Raw genomic sequence first — 18,273 nt, 5'->3', positions numbered from 1 at the left:
ACCATGTGTAACGTGCGCACAAGTGAATCTGGGTAGAAGAAAAAGGGTGCCTCTAAACCACCAACCATGGCCAAAGGGACAGTGGTAAAATCTGCAAATTAATTTTACTAAACCCTTTGCCACGAAGCAGGGGATACACTTACATTTTGGTAATTATTAACACTTTTACCCGATGGATAGAGGCATTCCCAACCAAGAACTGCACTGCCACAACAGTAGCTCGAATCCTAGCAAAAAAAATAATACCCAGATGGGGTCTGCCCCTGTCAATAAACTCTGACCTCACTTTACAGCTCACTTTACAGGGCGAGTGATGAAAAAGGCATGTAAGGCACTAGAAATAAAGCAAAGATTCCATATACCATACCACCCTGAAAGTTCAGAAATGGTGAAAAAAATAAATAAAACAATAAAAGCAGCCTTAACAAAAGCAGTATTGAATACAGGAGAAGGATGGGCTCGTATGCTCCCTGATGTATTGTATCGAATCAGAGGCAGCAAACAGGCTGACCCAGCTAACGCCCTTTGAGTTAATAACAGAAAGAGCAATAAGAATGCCTAGCACTGTAATCCTCCTGGTGGGGGGGTGGGGTCTGGACTTTTTGCAGACAGGCTGCAAAACTACATCAAGGCATTGGACAGAGAGTTAAAGGATTTGTACAACCAAGTTTAAAAAAAAAAATCAAACCCAACTGAATAATAACAGCACTTTAAAGAAATTTGGAAATTTGGTAATGTGTCACATTTACCCAGAAGTTAAAAAATTTTCAAGCCAAAATGTCAAGGCCCAATAAGGGTCCTTCTAACTACTAATACATGTGCAAAGATTGGGGGAAAATTGGGAACATTTTGAAGGCACCAAAATCAGTTGAAATTGTTTAAATCAGCATCTGTCAATACTAACAATGTTTCCACAAGTGTCTCGACAGGTAAACAAAAGGAAGTAAAGGACAAAGAACTAAAGGGTAACCAGAACAACCAGAGTGACTAGGGGAAGGCTCCTGCTGTGGCTCCTGCAGTCCCTGTGGTGAATTAAAAAAAAAAAAAAAAGCAAGTAGTGTGCCATGTGAAAAGAAGGAATGAAAATGGGTCACCAACCCCCCTCCTTCAGGTTTGCTTCGCTTTAATTGCCACACTAAAAAAACACTTAGCTTTTGCAAAACACAGGCAATGGCCAATAAACAAGTCTGGCCAGAGATAAAGATGGCACTACAGTTAGGACATGAGCACACAATAAAACGTAAAAAGGTCCAAACAAAATCATACGCTGATGCTCATAATAACAGGGAGACTAGTAACATCACAATTTTAATAACAGCTAACTGCCCTGTTATTCGCTGGTGTCAGGTGCCAGAGATCATGGAGTTTCATGAAGGCATTTGAAAAAAATCATGACAGTGCATAAGCTACCCCTTCAAGCAGAGTAACACCCTTAAACAATGCTGTGGCCCTCTTAGAGGGACAGTGCCTATACTTAATGCAACTAGTGTCCAAATTACCTTTAAAGGGGGCCAGCTGCGTCCCACTACTGAAGGGGACTACAAGGTCCTGGGTTATCCCTCATTTAAACACAATTACATGGCATATTGCCACAATGGCTTGGAAGAAAATACACAAACCTCAATACTGGAATTTGTGTGGAATTTTGTGAAAAAAAAAACCCCAAACACTCGTAAAAAATCATGTGCCAATTATACTAACATGGTACCAAAATAAAGGCCCTGGAGGAGAGCTGTTGAAGAGCAAAACAAACTTTGGCCGCACCACACAGGGAATTGTAACAGATTTCCTTAATGGGCGGGTCCACCCAGCCCTTATAAAAGTGGTGGAACCCTGTCTCTCCAGTACCCCTCCGTGGGTATGGGGAAACAAAAAAATCAATAAAAGTCCAAAACCAGTTTGAACAGGTCACAGTATACTCTTCAACCTTTTGGTACCTCTGGGCATCCCTCATTTACAGCAAGCCAGGATGGTGACCTCCCTGCCAGTATGGAGGAGGGGTCATGTTATTAAAATAGAAGGCGTTGCATACTCCGAGGTCACTGGAAAAGCATTGTATCCTAGTGAATGTTGCACCCACTCTAAGAAGAAAATTTTGTGTACTTGCCCATATAATATTCTAACGACTCTGTCTAGGTTCAAAGTGGCCATCACTAAAAAACTGGCGCACATGGAGCTGGTCCAAATAAACGGTACCTACTGGTGTGTAACTGCCCCAAAACACTCCATCAAGCTAAATAAAAAGCCCTGCCCCTCAAGGCACCCATCCGTGTGCACGACAGTTCCCCAAAGGGCAACCCTGACTGTTAACAGGACGCAGCTCCACCATACTCTGCCAATAATGGGTAACCTAACATAAAATCCGGAATGTCACTATGGCAGTAAGTATCTAAAGGAGGATCTACAGGCCCTGCAGGCAAAAATCAAGGAGTTGGCGGCCAAGGCCCAGAGGGTCTAAGGTACACCCTAATAGGAAAAACTGTGGACCAGGCCAATGTAAAGTACTTGAAGGCGCGGAACCAGGCAGTAGAGGTTAGAGAAAGCAGAATAACTGAAAGACAACTTTGCTTTTGCTAATATATGCCTGGTCAGCAAAACGCCAGATGTTGGGGGCAATAATTGTGTCTTATTCAAAGTTGCAAATAAAACAAAGAAGCCCTGTTTCTCTTGTGTTAGTTTCTTCTGTAGGAAGATATTCTTCCCACACATCCAACCTTGAGTTTATAAAAGGTTCAAGCATGTCAGTATATGATATGGCCTCCTCCCAGCTCCCTTTCCCATGGACCAATGCCTGCCTTAAAACACAAATGAACAACTTGAAAGACAATCTTTATTCCCATATACTTTCACTGTTCCTTTGCTTTTACCCCTAGATATGCATCTGTTGGACAATCAAAGGAGCTACTTCATTCCTATAAACCCCAAATAAAAATTCAACATATATATTTTATACAAATACATTTATTAAAGTACTAATTAAATGTTAATTTGTGAACTTGAGACCATGGGCGAAGACATTATGTAACCTTTAACCATTGGCTACTGTGCTATCATGTCTTGCTGCTAAACCTATCCGGGAAAGTGGGACTGCCTACCCCGTCACTTTCCCCGCTCATGGAAAATCCATATATTCTATTGTAATCCATTGATTAACAGTGTCTCTAAGCCTTATAAGCGAGGTGACACTCCATAAGCGTTGTACGTAATAAACTCCTGTGCTTGACCTCTACACGGTGTGAATTTATGTTCTTCAGAAAAATAAATGTGGAGGCTCCAGCATGGCATTGGGGACACCAGACCACTGGCTGCACAGAGATGGGAGATCACTCTAGAGCCTCCCCTGCCTGGGACACAGACTCATCTGGTTGGGGTTCAGTGTGGTGAGGATCCAGGTGGCTTGTTGGGGTGGTCCAGGTGTAGGGGGAGTGGGGCTCATTGGGGGCTTCTGAGTGTGTGGGGGGGTGAGGCTCAGTGGGAGGGTCTGGGTACGAGGGGTCTGGATGCACGGAGTTTGGGTGGACGGGGGAGCAGCTCCCTGTACAGAGATCCCTCCCCTTGTGGCTGAGGAGTGATGGGTGCAGGCAGCAAGGGAAAGGGAGGAGTTTGCAATGCTTCATAGAATCATAGAATATCAGGGTTGGAAGGGACCCCAGAAGGTCATCTAGTCCAACCCCCTGCTCGAAGCAGGACCAATTCCCAGTTAAATCATCCCAGCCAGGGCTTTGTCAAGCCTGACCTTAAAAACCTCTAAGGAAGGAGATTCTACCACCTCCCTAGGTAACGCATTCCAGTGTTTCACCACCCTCATAGTGAAAAAGTTTTTCCTAATATCCAATCTAAACCTCCCCCACTGCAACTTGAGACCATTACTCCTCGTTCTGTCATCTGCTACCATTGAGAACAGTCTAGAGCCATCCTCTTTGGAACCCCCTTTCAGGTAGTTGAAAGCAGCTATCAAATCCCCCCTCATTCTTCTCTTCTGCAGACTAAACAATCCCAGCTCCCTCAGCCTCTCCTCATAAGTCATGTGTTCTAGACCCCTAATCATTTTTGTTGCCCTTCGCTGGACTCTCTCCATTTTATCCTGCAGCGAGGGGAGAAATCTGGGAATAGGTCTGACCCGGCCCCAGATGCTGTACAGGGGAAGAAGAAATCCTGTTCTTCCCAGCCCAGATGGGACTAGCACCTGAGTCCGGTGCAGGGTAGGAGCCACCCGTTGGGTCTTCCCCAGTCCCGCCTCCTGTCCCACAGTGATTTACTTCTCTGCTGGCTGCCCTGGGCAGCCGAAACATACTGCTGGGGAGGGTTGCATGACTGCTCTTGTGGCTTCCCTTTGCTTCCCCATCAGAAAGTCATTTTTCTTCAGGGAAACAAAGAAGTATGTGGGGGGACATAAATTCTGTGCATGCACAGTGGCACAGAATCCCGCCCCGGAGTACAATGAGCAAACGACCTGGGGATTTGTATCTAGGAGTCAACAGACTTTCTGTGGAATTACAGCATTTTCTACAGTTGAGGGTACCTATTACATATAGTTAGTTAATACCATATACATATTCGTGGATTACATGAGGTCACCCTACCTTATAAAAGAAGTATTGCACAAGCTCGGATATCCTAACATAATAAAAATGCCCATGAACAAGTAACATTTTTTTCAAATGTTTAAATTTAGGTATTGCATAGTCACTATTTCTTGCAGCTTGGCGGCCTTCTTTCCCCGTGATTCCTAGAAGAAAGAGTCATTAGAAGCTGTTCAGAAAGGTAACAAATTATTTAAAGCATACAAACAAATACTGGCAAAGTTGCAGGGCATGCGGTGATGTTAATTTAATATTATTAGATTTCACTATGCCTTATAATTAGCTGGAGTGTATAAAATATAAAAGGTATCTAAGAAAATGGGGAACTAATTCTTTGAAGCAACCTCTTATTACTTTTTAAATTATATTTATTTCCTTGTAAATTAAAATCTAGACTGCACACTTACCTATACCAACGTGTGCTTCTAGAATCATACTGACATCATTTGCTCCATCACCAATTGCTAATGTGATAGGGTGTTCCTTTGATAATTTAATCAATTTCACGATCTGAAAAAGAACTAGCATTAAAAATCTCTTTCCTGACATGTTTACAGTTTGGTTACTGTGCTGTGAGATGGCACGTGGTGTACAGTTAATTAAATGTAAGCAACATGCTTACTAAGGAAATTCTGTGAAAGTGAAGAAAACCACTTTTGTCCAATTCAATCATTATACATTAAACCCAATAGGTTTTCTTTGGCTAGAAAAACCTTGGGTATGAATAGTCCTCTGGTTTTATAAGTATTATTAGTGCATTTTAAAAGGGGTAGGGGAGAGAGACTGTTGAGGAGACTAATGTAGAAATTATTCAGAAGTTTTGCTTATGCACAGTCATCATCTATAGGCTGTGAAAGCTTTAATTAAAACAATTCCCAAGCTATGGACTGTACATTTTCAGTAAAATCCTTTTTAAAAAAAGGTTTTTACCTTCTCAAATGCTTCCAAAGCCAGTAAAGTTGCTTTTCTTTTCTTATTGAATAGTTTTCTTGAATATTAATCTCATGATCATTCCATGACTGGCAAAATGAATATCAAACTTGACAATGAACAAAGATAATAGGGTCCTGTATGTCTTTCTGGATATAGAAGACCAAATATGGGAGCACAGATCTATCCATTTTAACTAGCAAGCATTATAATTTTAATAAACTGGTCTATTCAAACTAAATACTTATACAGACTTCCCCAGGATGAAAAGAAGAGTGACTAAATACATCTATTAGACTAAACGAATATGCATGTGTACTGTATATGAGTACTAAAACAAAGATATGGGGATTAAAGATATTAATGTTCCCATGTTTTGTGTCTTAAATATCAACATGCTTTAACGTTTCCTTCCCTGGAGTTATTAATATTGTTTACAAATTGAACTCCAGGTAAAACAGAGTTTTTAATCTGGGAATATCTACAGAAATGTATATGTTTATGTTAACATCAATGAGCAAACAGGAGTCGGACAGTATTTCAAATAGTTTACACCATCTACCTATTCCATCTGGATTTTACTTCTATTTGTGTTTAAAAAACAAGAACTAACACTCCACAATAATAGGTAACTCATTCTTCCAATAGTATCATGTAGTATGAATAGAAGATGAAGCAATTAGTTCATTAAATATGTTTCATTTACCAGTATGTATCAACCATAAAAGTTGATCATATACATAAATCAAAATCAGGTGCACAGCAGGGTTCTTTTTTAATGTGCCATTACCTAATTGCTTTCTAGCAAAAATTCTCCTCTCATTCTTTTTCTAATTTTTTTATTCCATTTTATAGGATAGAAAAGTAAAAGATAACATTTTAAATTACCATAACATGTCCCAAACAGTAATGACTTTCAATATTTATATAGATGCATAGTTAACAAGTAATTGATCATGAAACACAAACCTGTGCTTTCTGCAAAGGTGCCATTCGACAGCATAACACTGCACTGCAGTTCCTGCAAATTTCAAGAAAGAGCTCTCTATAGTTACCAGAGCTCCCATCTTCTCTAGGTTTCATTATTAATGATAATGCTGCTCCATCAATAATTAAGCCATAATCTTGCATATCAGTTGAAAGTCTGTTGAGGAAGAAAATGCAAGTGAAGAGCTACTGTACAAATATACATATTTTGAGTCTTGATTTGGAAAGAGAAGGTGACAAATTTATTTACCAAAAAGCAACATTAAAAGGGACACTACCAAGGTAAATATATTTAAAGTGAAAATCCTTCTATGCTGTTCCTAGCAAAATATTTTTAAATTCTAGTTTACTTTTGACTCATTCTGCTTATTTACTTTTGCATTTCACCACCTAGCTTGGACAATGAAACTAGATTGATTCCGTTTAATTTATGCTTTGACTTCCATGCACTGTATAATGCTACTGTGTTTGGGTTTCCAACACTGCAAGGGAATGTTCACAACAAAAATGGGGGAAAAACAAGTAGTTTTCAAAAGTCTGTAAACATTTACATTTATAATAGTTATTTTCCCCAACACCTCCCTCTGTCTCACTGCCAATATACAACCTTTTGTTTATCTTTGACAAAAATAAACTGCCTAAGCTACCCACTATAATGATAAATTATTGACATATTAAAAATTTCCCTCACACCTTGAAAACAACAGAAGCATCAAAGTAGCACACTACTGAGTCAGAATTAACTAGAAATTGAGGTATTTATTAAGAGCTGACAATGAGCTTGAATGCTTGACAAGACAATGAAATATTTTCATTCTAGCCTTACACACACAGAATCCCTACAACTAAAATAAAAATAAATAAATAATGTGTTTGATTCACACATATATGAATCAAATGGTACAGAGAAAACCAATGTACAAAGACCTTTGCAATACAAGGTTAAAATAATATACATAAGTGAACACACCCAAACCCTTGACAAGAGAGAGAGAGAGAATTAATATCTAGGAAATAAGAGCCAAGGAAAACCAGTAACCATCAACTCCAAGCAACAAGACCGACATTTGTGCAATACTCTGCCAAAACGTAACAATGCTTGCTAACTGATGCTGTCCCTTTATTACAAACTTATCACTAGGGTGAAATTGCTATTTGTTTTCAAATTAACAAAGAGAACAAAGCAAACATACACGCTGTATTACTAGGTCCAGAAAACCCAGAAACTGATTTCCCCCCAAATTTTCAGACAAACACTTTTAGAGTTTTAACCTTTTGAAGTTTTATTCAGACATTTTCTGATTCCAAATCCCATTTTTCTGACTTTCTAACCATCCTCTCTCCCTTCATGACACATTCTAAACTGATGAAATCAACCACTCTTCCCCAGATCATGGGCAGCTGCCACTTAGCCACCCAACAAACATAATTCAATATTCTCTGGTTCCTCTACCTTCATATTTAAGTCACTAACGTTTCAAGGTTCACATGTGGGCCAAGAGATCCCGCAGTGCGCTTGCTCTGTCCCAGATGCATGTAGGTGTACTCTAAGGCTTCCTTAATTATAGTACACAAAACCTCCTGGCACATGGGCTTATCAGGGAAGTCCCAGAGCACACAAAATATTAATTCAGGAACATACTGTTCATAGTATCTTTTAAAAATAAAAACAATATATTTTTCATAACCATGATTTTTGTCCATGATCTATTTTTAGCAGTGGAATGGTTAAAATAACGTAAGTCCCATAACAAGCCCGAGGATGAAGAGTGGAAAGATTTTTGGCACGTAACAAGCCTACACTAGGTATTAGTTGCTACACAGTAATTCACATTCTGGCAACATAAATTGAGCTACAGTATACTGCTGCCATTGCTGTTCTAACAACCATTTAATTACAGTAATTATGAAATGCCCAACAATTCTTTTCTCAGCCTGAAAGCTGAACTTTCTACATACCCTGAGAAGTTGTCCCTGGTTAAGCTGCCACTGTGCTTTAGGACAGTTTTGCTTAGGTCAAACAATACATCATGTAAACTCTGTTCCTCAATTTTCTTTGTGGTTAGCTCAAGTAGCTGTGTGTTTCTTCTGAAGAGTTTGCAGGCATAGCATGTGGCAGCAGCAGTCTCCATTTTGTCTCCGGTCAGAACCCAAACTTTAATGCCAGCTTTCTGGAGTGCTTCAATAGTGTCAGCAGCTTTTTCTTGCAGCCTGTGGATATCAATTGACAATAAATATTGATAGACTGACTGGAAATGAGAAATTCAGGGTCCTTACTAAAAGGTTTCCATGACACTAACAGTATTTCAGTAAAAGGTTTTAGACACAAGAAGTTTCTAATATGAGGAAAATCATAGCTGGGAATCTGAAAATGCTTAAAGACAAAGATCAGCATGTACTGTATAAGTAATGTGTCTTGCCATTTTCAAGCTACTCAAAGGTTTCTGCTTTCATCTTTATTACTTAAAGAATAGGATGTTTCATCTCACCAGCTCCAGGCCAAGTACAAACACACAACATAGAATCATGGAATCATAGAATATCAGGGTTGGAAGGGACCTCAGGAGGTCATCTAGTCCAACCCCCTGCTCAAAGCAGGACATATCCAGTATCTTCAATTAGTTGTGTTAAAAAAATGAAACATCTAAGTTGTTGGGTGATAAAAGTCAGACACACACATCCCCCTCACAGCACCCAATAAGCATATCTTTTGGTCTCCTCACCAACCCCTAAAGATTCTGCCTTCATTTCCTCAGACTGCCCATCTCAGAGACTTGCTTCTCCATGATCTTCCCTCCAGCAGATGAAGGGTACACAGGAATACCACCCAGCCCTGTCACACATCAGTGATGTTCTCAAAAGTGTAAGATTCCCTTTTTTGTTCCTCTGGGGCTCCACAGCCTTCATAGCCAGAACTAATGACAAATGAAGAATTCCAAGCAATGTCTTCTGAGCAGACCTAACCTTGCTGAGTTTTGTATCCGCTTTTCCACATGGGTGACAGATTTTATATAAACTCCATAAAAAACAAATTAAAAGAAAATTATTATTGCAAAGCTAAGCACTCAAAACTCAGGAAATGCCAGAATTAAGGTAGCTCATGCAACCTTAATTATGGTCTGTGTGTGAATATACAGTATAGTCTGATTAAACAATTCTAGGAATATGCTGACTTTGATATAAACCAAAATGTTCATTACCATTTGTGACTCAAATCAAATGAGTATAGAAATACTTGGGTAATATTCACGACATGTTATTCTTCAAAGTTTTATTTTAGTATGGTATCTATGACTGAAAGAAATAAGCCATATTTAACATTTTTATTTGTAGTAGGTCTTAGAAACATAATAGTAAAAGTAATAATTTGCAACATTGATTATCTGAAAATACTGATTTCTGTGTGTTTATTATGCATAACTGAGAATGTAGGTAGCTAATTTATAGGAGATGGATACAAATAAAGAGATCTGTGCCTCATACAAAAAAAGAGGTATAATTATTGCTCCTCTGGTAATAGGCGCATCTTCCCATTTATCACATTTGCTAGTATACATCATTCAACATATCCAAAGCAATATACTTACTGGTCCTCAACAGCTGTAGCACCAAGCAAAATAAGATCTTTCTCTATCTGCTCATATGCCTCTGCCAGTTTCTTTTCCCGATCATGAAGGGCTATCTTTGCATTCTGAAGCAGTCTGCAGACATTATCATACTCTTTGAGTGTGAACTTTTTATATGCAACACACAATGTTCGCAGTCCCTCCTAAAGAATATGATAAAAACAAAGAACAATGTTTATACTGTGAAAGTCTTAAACACCATTAAGAAAATTTCTGAAAATAGAAGAAATTAATATTATCTAATATTTATGATTAATATGAAGAGTCCCTCTTTGGTTTCTCTATATCAGTTTAGGGCTCGATGATGACTATATAATCTGCCAGAACAAGAGGCATCAGGATGTTATGCTGCTCTGAGAGCAGCCTGGGAGAGACATTGTGACCCTCCAAGTAGGAAGTAAATTGTACTGGGTCTATACCCACTGCAGCACACGCTGCCTGACATGCCAAGGCAACTATCCTGCTGAGTGCGTAGGATAGGTAGGTGGAAAAGCATGGGAAACCAAGGCTATATGTTCCCCTTTCTGACCTCTCCTACCTACCTGCACAGAGGAGGAAATGTACTCGCTTTGTGGAGCCTGCTGCCCCTCCTCAGCTGCTACCTGCAACCTGGTCCAAAGGGGTGCTTCTCACTCTTAATCCCTTGTGCTGCTGCACAAGCAGGGATAGAATTTGGCTCTTGGCTGGTCTTTACATTATATGCACAGAGATTTAATTTGTAGGCAAGCATTTTTATGTCTATTTAAAAGGGATTCAAGTTTATAATTTTTTCAGCTGATTTTACTGATATATTTTCCATGTTAAAAAGATCAGCTTTAAAATTCTGATTCATTTGGCGAGATTATCTTTAAATAGGTACAAATGAAAAAAATACTAAAACTGTACAAATAGACCTCACTTTTGAGAGCTATAAACAATTGTCTAATCTAAAACAATTCATGTTTCTCAGTAACTCCTTATACACTGAAAGGGCAGGCATCATCCAATTTTGAGATAACTAAATATTATAGTTATATTATTCTGTGAAGTTAAGCACAAAATACCTGAATGTCACGATAATCTCAATCCTATATTTACTGCACATATCGTTTCTTAATTTACAATAGTTTAATTCTAACAGAAGAAGAGAAAGCAAGCACATATAAAACAAAGCAGGATGTCAAGTATCTCATTAACAAAAGGAAATCAAATAAGAAGCTACTTTCTTGTATGTACTGGTCTGGTGAATGATCTAGTGAACGATCAGTACCTTTTTCACCATAACGTTACACTTCAGCAAATGCACCACAGTAATTGGACTGAAAGTCAGGTGGAATGTCAAGTGTTCAGAAAGCAATACAACAAGAACATTTCCCTTTGACCATTTTCGATGTGAGTATGATCAATTATTTTCTTGCTGGTGTCAGATATTGTTAAATATTTATGTAGTGCCAAAACTTTGAATGGTACTTTACTGAGAATTATAAATGGAAGAGTCCCCAAGGAGTTTGCATACTTATTTAGAGAAACAAAGGAAATGAAGATAAAGGAAGAAGCAGTGAAAGGAGGGCCAAGGATTAAGGCCAAATGATAACATGAGTCATGTTATATTGTGGTTGAATTATATAACTTGTGATTTTTGAAATGAGGCTGAGGTAGTGCAAGAAGGATCGAGTGGATAGCACAGGAGTGGAAGTGAGTGACAGAAATCAGGGTGAAAGAAATGGGTTTTGCGGAGGCATTTGAAGACGACTGAAGGTGCTTGACACATTACAGAGCGAGGTCATTCCAGTTTGAGGAATGAGTGCGTGGGAACAATCAGCAGTTAAGAGTAGGCAGATTGCATAGTACGAGATGGAGAGGGTCAAGAGGATAAGTAACATGTATAGCCAGGAGTTCTCTCAAGCTTTCAGTGACAAAAGTTTTTAATTTTACACAGAAAGAGACAAAGAACCAATTAAGGGACATGGTAAAAATGGCAGGAAAAGTTCATTACAGTTGCAGATTGCTGGACAGCCTGAGAGTTGAAGAGAGAAATAAGGAAGTGCCCAAAAAAAACCCCTCCGACATTTCCAGTTAGAGAGATGGGGAAGATAGTGGAGTTATCAATGGAAACAGAGAAAGGGAAGTGTTGAGGGAATGATGAAACATTCAGTTTTTGCCATACTTAATTTAAAATAAGTACTATGACATTCAGGATGAGAGGAAAAATACATGAACCTAGACTAAGGGGTAAGGTCTGGAATAAACAGGTAGATCTGACAGTCATCAGCACAGTGGTGATAAGACATCATAGGAGTCAACGAGATCACCAAGAGAGTAAGGGTATAAGGAGAAAAGGAGGGAACCTATGGCAGATTCTGGTCAGCAATTATAGAAATGGAGAGGGAAGGGAAGATGATCCTCTGAAAAAAACATCAGTGAGGCAGGAGAGCCAAGAAAGGACTGAATAACAGAAGCCCATGTTAGAGAGGGTGGTGATCACAAAGTGAAAAGGCAGGAGAGAGAGAGCATTCCATTTTTATTTCAGTTACATTTTGGAACTTGAAAAGAGCCCTGCTGCAATGCAGCAGTTGAATTTGAGGACTAGCAGTAAAGGATTTCACTGTGTGTAAATGTCATGTGTTCACCTTCACACTGCACTACTGCAGGGATTGGGTATTACTATATTTTTGTACTGGCTCACAGTGGCTTCTATTACTAATGTACAGTACCTTAAGCATCCCGATGACTGCCCACAACACCTAGATCAATGGTTTTCAACTGCAGGTCTGCAGCCCCCTGGGGGACTGCGAGGCAGTTTCAGGGGGTCCATGAAGCAGAGCCAGCATCAGACTGATCGGGACCTATGGTTGAAGCTTGGAGCCCTGAGTCCTGGCACGCACAGGGGGGGAAATTCTGAGCCCCCCGGCTTAGCAGCTGAAGCCCAGAGTTCTGAAGTCCCGCTCCACTCCCAGTTGGGCCTTGGGGTTTTTATAGCATATCGGTGGGGGCCTCCGAAAGAAAAAGGTTGAGAACGTCTGACCTAGATCACATCCTCCCATTCCCTATTTGTCCCCAAAATAGCAGACCACAGTGCCAAGGATAAAAACAAGTAACAATCACCAAAAATGAGTTAGAAATTTTATGGCAACAGCATTTCACTTGATCAACACCACTTCCAGCCTTGAGATATGGATATTACTCTCCACAGAACAGCACTGCAAGATTAGTAATTATCATACTCCTAGTAATTTGATGTTTCCACTTTCTATCTTGATCATGACCAGGAAGCACAGATTTGAGTATATTATTTTGAGCTGGATTACTTCTGATTTGATCTGAACTGGTTTACACATCCTTAGAAAGAATAGTACTATTTATGACAAACTATCATTGCAAGTTCCCTTTATACTGTTAATTAGTACCTTTAATGTAACCTGAAAAGTTAAAGGAATTTCCCATGAATCTAACCGACAAATAAATACAAACAAGTCTCTTACAGTTTGATGGGCACTACCGAACGATTCTGCTCTATAACATAACCTACCACTGTTACCATTTTGGCTTTATATATTTTGATCCATGAGTAGAATTTACTAAATAGAAGGTAGGTAACCCATGTACCCTTCTCCAAAGAAAAAAAGTCACGCTATCAAAAATATGATGGGAAAATGTACAAATCAGAAGTGCAATGTGCTCTTTTTGAATTATATCTATAAGGAGCCATGAGGAAAGAAACAGCTGATGGCAACAAAGCCAAGAATGTTTATTAATAAAGTGATTAACTCATCTGAGCCAATGCCCAGAACCCAGTTGCCAAAGATGACTGAATTCAATTTTTGAAGAGGAAACAACATTATTTCATTTTTGGAAGGGAACATACACATAAGAAGATGAAATTCATCCCTATGAAGATGATCAGCACAAGGCCAATGCATTAAATGCCACATAACCCATGTACAGATCTTGATGCTGGCTCTCTGCACAAAGGTGAATTTTACTTAAAGATGAACATAATGCATAGACAGAAGAAAATGAATGTTATTTTTTTGGTTTGTTAGATCAACAGGACTGTCTTACTTGGACAGAAGAGCAAGTCAGTTAATTGAAAATGGAAGGACAGCAAGGTCTTGCCCTTGGTGTTACTGTACTTTGCTTTAGTAAATAAGAAAATCCTAGCTCCTAATCTGAATGTTTTAGGCTAATCTTCCCCTGGTTAAAGCCTGGGCAGTTTGTGGTGATAGCGCTTTGCCCATCACCTTAGATTATTAATTTGTATTGATTATAGAATCCTCTGTATTTTTTGTACTTTGGTATTTAGCAATTAACAACTATAACCACCTCTCAATTTAGTTTCCACTTTGAGACAGAATGCATTAATAGACACTTTTTGAAGAAGTTAGCTTGAGATGAGGCTCTAGTAATTTTACTCCTTCCAGGCACAACAATTTGGGCAACCAACTTCGTGATTTTATTGATAAATTGATGTTGCTTCTTGTAAAAAAGCAGTATATTGTCCTGGACACAGAATCTGAAGTGTTATTTTAATGTTAGTCAGTAAAGTCTACATGACAAAATGGACAAAATGAATAATAAAGTCTTAGTAATCTTTCAAAAGAGAGGGAAAGGACCAGATCAATACTGAAAGCATGACTCAATCTAACTGTTCCAGTTTAGTTGACTGCTAAGACTAGATTCCAGCAACGACCTTTCAAGTTGGTTCAAACTTTTGAACTATGGACTGTATTAGAATAAGGAAGCATTTTATTTCCCAGTTAAATGATGTTGTCAGAGGAAATATATTTTAAGTGGCATTTAATGTTCGTATGGAAGATTAATCAGGCAAAATAAAGATAGACGAGCTCTCTACAAAGTTACTTATATGCAATCCAAAAAGGACAATCATCAGGACATCTATGAGATACCTATCATTTATCATAGCATGTGAGCCAATTTGCTGCCTGTATGCTCTTGAAGAAGCAGCTATATTTAAGAATTTGGCCTAAATGCAATTATCCAGGATGAAGAAATATTGAGACTGAGGGTCTTGATTCTCTCTCAGACTCTGCCAGAATTTGGATGGATATAGTAATATTAAATTGCTCTTTCAGTTTTATTAGCTTCTTCTACCTCCAAACAACCACTCTCTCACAGGGGAGAAAGCTATTTTATATAGTAAAGGCTTAGTAATGTGCTCTGGGAAAGAGTTTTAAAGAGGAAATCCAGTTTTCCTCTAAAACAGCAGATAACATTGATGGACATTTCTTCACTTTCTGTAGTAATACCTGTTTTCAGTCTGAGTCTCTGATGCCAGTCAATGCTATCTTATTTTAAAAGAGATGATAATATTTCATTGAAATGGCCTTTGTTGTTTTTTAATGGCATGTGAGACAAGTATTTATAACCCCTAATCCTATCTTTCAAGTAACCAAGTTAGATATTTTTTCCCAAAGGAATCGAGCAAGCTCATACTTCCTTTTTAGCGAGCAAAAATGTACGTACAGGCATTATTGTTGTATTGCTTCCTCATAACAAGAACATTTACAGCAAAATTATGTTCTAATGTTTTCTCTCTCAGGAGATCTTGTGAAGTATTCTAAAGTCAGTAAAAATATCAGATGCCAAGCTGGAGACTGAAAGTGGGGTGGGATTTTCAATAGGAGTTTTACCACTGACTTCAATGGGGAAAAGTTAGGCCAAAGCTGAGCACTTTTTAAAAACCTCACCTTTGACTGCTAATTAACTAGTTCTGGGTAATAATAGATAACTACTAGTTAGATTATCCTAACCACAAAATTAACATGTAAATATCCTTCAAAATATGAGTTCTTGGTGTTTATTAAGCATTGGGGCAAAAATCATACCTCAGAGGAAAGATCTCCAGGGGGCAGAGGAGAGAGAGGGCTCACTTTTGTCGGCAGCTACTGCTACAGAGGCTATGATGAAGAGTAATCCTTGCACTCAGGAGGGCAGAAGGACTGTAGCTGTGTCCAGGTCTTGCACAATGGTGGAGGCTCCCTGAACCCTCCTCCCCATCTTGGTACACAATGCAGGGTCAGGAAATGCCATTTAATATTTAATCTTACCACTGCGTTGCGCTCAACTCTGGATCGTATTTGGTCTATTTTGCCTTCTGTAACTCTAGGAAATATAGATGAATCTGCTCCCTTACAAAACAGAAAAATGTCGCCTAAAAGAGACAAAATACGAAGTTTAAAATGGTTAAAATTTATTTTCTCAAGAAAAAAAAAAGTTTTTAAACAGGTTAAATATTTTTAAAGACAGTTTCTTCAGACATACATTGTTCTGAGAGAGCTAATTACCATCTTAAAATTCCAAAGTATCACTGGAAGAACAGAAAAGAGCACAGCATGAAGAAAAGAACACTCTGATGAGACCCAGTTGAATTCAAAATCAAGACAAAGTTCACAAACCACTAACCCCCTCCCTACAAAGCAAACCAAATCCAGGATATGACATCTCTACCTGCCAGTGATCGGACAATCACACTCATTCGCCTCCTTACCGAATCAAAACTCAAAATCTCTAACAATTCAAACCTGAAAGAGAGAGAGAAAAAAAAAAAACATTTTGAAGTTAGCCTGTTTTTTCATACAGCTAAGCTTGTTACTAATCCTAGATAATAATTTGTAAGTTCTGCCCCGTGGAACAAAGTAAGATGCAGTCAGTTAAGGAAAAATGGGTGAGTCCCCTGGCAACTAGACCAGGAGTTTTGGCTGGGTAATGACTGCATGATGGAGTCCAGTATCCAGTCACTGACAGCAGCCAGTACTAGAGGAAGATGCAAGAAACCCTATAACACAGGGATATGGAACATATTGCTCACAGGGAAAGTTTCCTTCTAGTCCCTAATAGCTAGAGGTTGTCCTATGCCTTGAAGTATGAGGGTTTCTATCCCTCAGATGTTTTAGGATTTTTAAGATTTATTATAACTCTGAATATTCTTGTTTTCCCCAAAGGGAAAGGCACTCCTACCCCCAATAAATCTCCATCCAACACCAATATTCCCCTCGACCCAATGATTCCCCTCTACCTTCTCCACACCATTCATTTAATGTATTTTATCAGGTCTCTTATTAATTTTTTATAAAGTAAAGAGTCCCAATTTTTTTTTCAATATAAACATATCTTTAACCCAAGTTCTGACCTCTGAAAGACCCTTCTCCGTAAATATTTTACTCATGAAAAATGCTCTAATCATTAGACAGACCATATCATATTGTTTTCACTTGTTTAATCAGAGAATTTACTCAGTTCTATGTTTTTACAGTCTGGAATTAAAAAAAAAAAAAAAACTACGTAAGGCCATAATACTACTTTTGTTGAAGTCAATGGTACAAATCTAGCAGGAAGCTGGATCAGGCTTATGATTGCAAAATGCAATGAAAATTGGAGTAAGTTCCAAGTATTTTTTAGTACTTCCATATTTTACCTGCCAAATTATTACTGTGCCTCCATTTGCTTATGAATTTAGCTATAAATATCAGAGTCCTATGTTACCTAACAGGAATGAAACCAATGGGGTTCTACAGAAATATAGATTAACATTTTCAAAAGCACATAAATCCTATTAACTTTCAGTGGGATTTAAGTGGTTTTGAAAATTTTACTCATAAAAATGTTCTACAGAAGTTATTCTATAGTCCCAGACTATTTAACAAAGTAGAGTACCCTTTCTGTAAATTACTTGAACCACCTAAACGATTTTCCAACAGGGATATAATTCTCCATTAAAACTAAATAGGATTGTTTAAAATAAAATATATAGAAACAGATGAAGCCATATTAATTTTATATACCAGAGAAACACCATTTTGCCTCGGACTACCTTGTTATACCTTTGCTGTTTTCCCATTTTTCCAACTACATAGTTTCTCAAACTGTCAGAGTAAGTGAAAACAGAAAATGAGAAGTCCTGTAAATTATAACTATCAGTAAAGCATTAGCCTTCTTCAACTAAGTGGTTTATTATTTCTCAAAATTTTTGGTTTACAAATGAATATACTTAGCGAAAGAAAAAATTGCTGTATACACCATTGATAAAATCCATTTCCTCAGACCCAACCAGTTCACATTTCCACAACCACTCACCTCTCAATATCATTTTTTGGATTTAAAATTTCCATAAAGTTGTCCTTCAGCCTTAAATATGTGTAACCAAGCCT

General features: G+C 38.3%; 1 protein-coding gene across 1 annotated transcript in view; it reads right to left on the bottom strand.

Moving 5' to 3' along the window:
• ATP11A (ATPase phospholipid transporting 11A) overlaps window positions 1-18,273 on the bottom strand; it is a 225,678-nt gene that overhangs the window by 31,391 nt on the left and 176,014 nt on the right. Inside the window, exons 15-22 of the mRNA XM_077813627.1 lie at window positions 18,200-18,271; window positions 16,574-16,647; window positions 16,174-16,277; window positions 10,088-10,269; window positions 8,460-8,711; window positions 6,483-6,657; window positions 4,991-5,093; window positions 4,584-4,729 (exon numbers count right to left, since the gene is read on the bottom strand). Coding sequence (XP_077669753.1) covers window positions 4,584-4,729; window positions 4,991-5,093; window positions 6,483-6,657; window positions 8,460-8,711; window positions 10,088-10,269; window positions 16,174-16,277; window positions 16,574-16,647; window positions 18,200-18,271 — 1,108 coding nt within the window. The remainder of the gene's footprint in view (window positions 1-4,583; window positions 4,730-4,990; window positions 5,094-6,482; window positions 6,658-8,459; window positions 8,712-10,087; window positions 10,270-16,173; window positions 16,278-16,573; window positions 16,648-18,199; window positions 18,272-18,273) is intronic.

This window comes from Eretmochelys imbricata, chromosome 1 (genome assembly GCF_965152235.1).
Source record: "Eretmochelys imbricata isolate rEreImb1 chromosome 1, rEreImb1.hap1, whole genome shotgun sequence".
In the NCBI taxonomy this organism is placed as follows: domain Eukaryota; kingdom Metazoa; phylum Chordata; order Testudines; family Cheloniidae; genus Eretmochelys; species Eretmochelys imbricata.
This window is presented reverse-complemented; position numbering and strand designations above follow the sequence as displayed.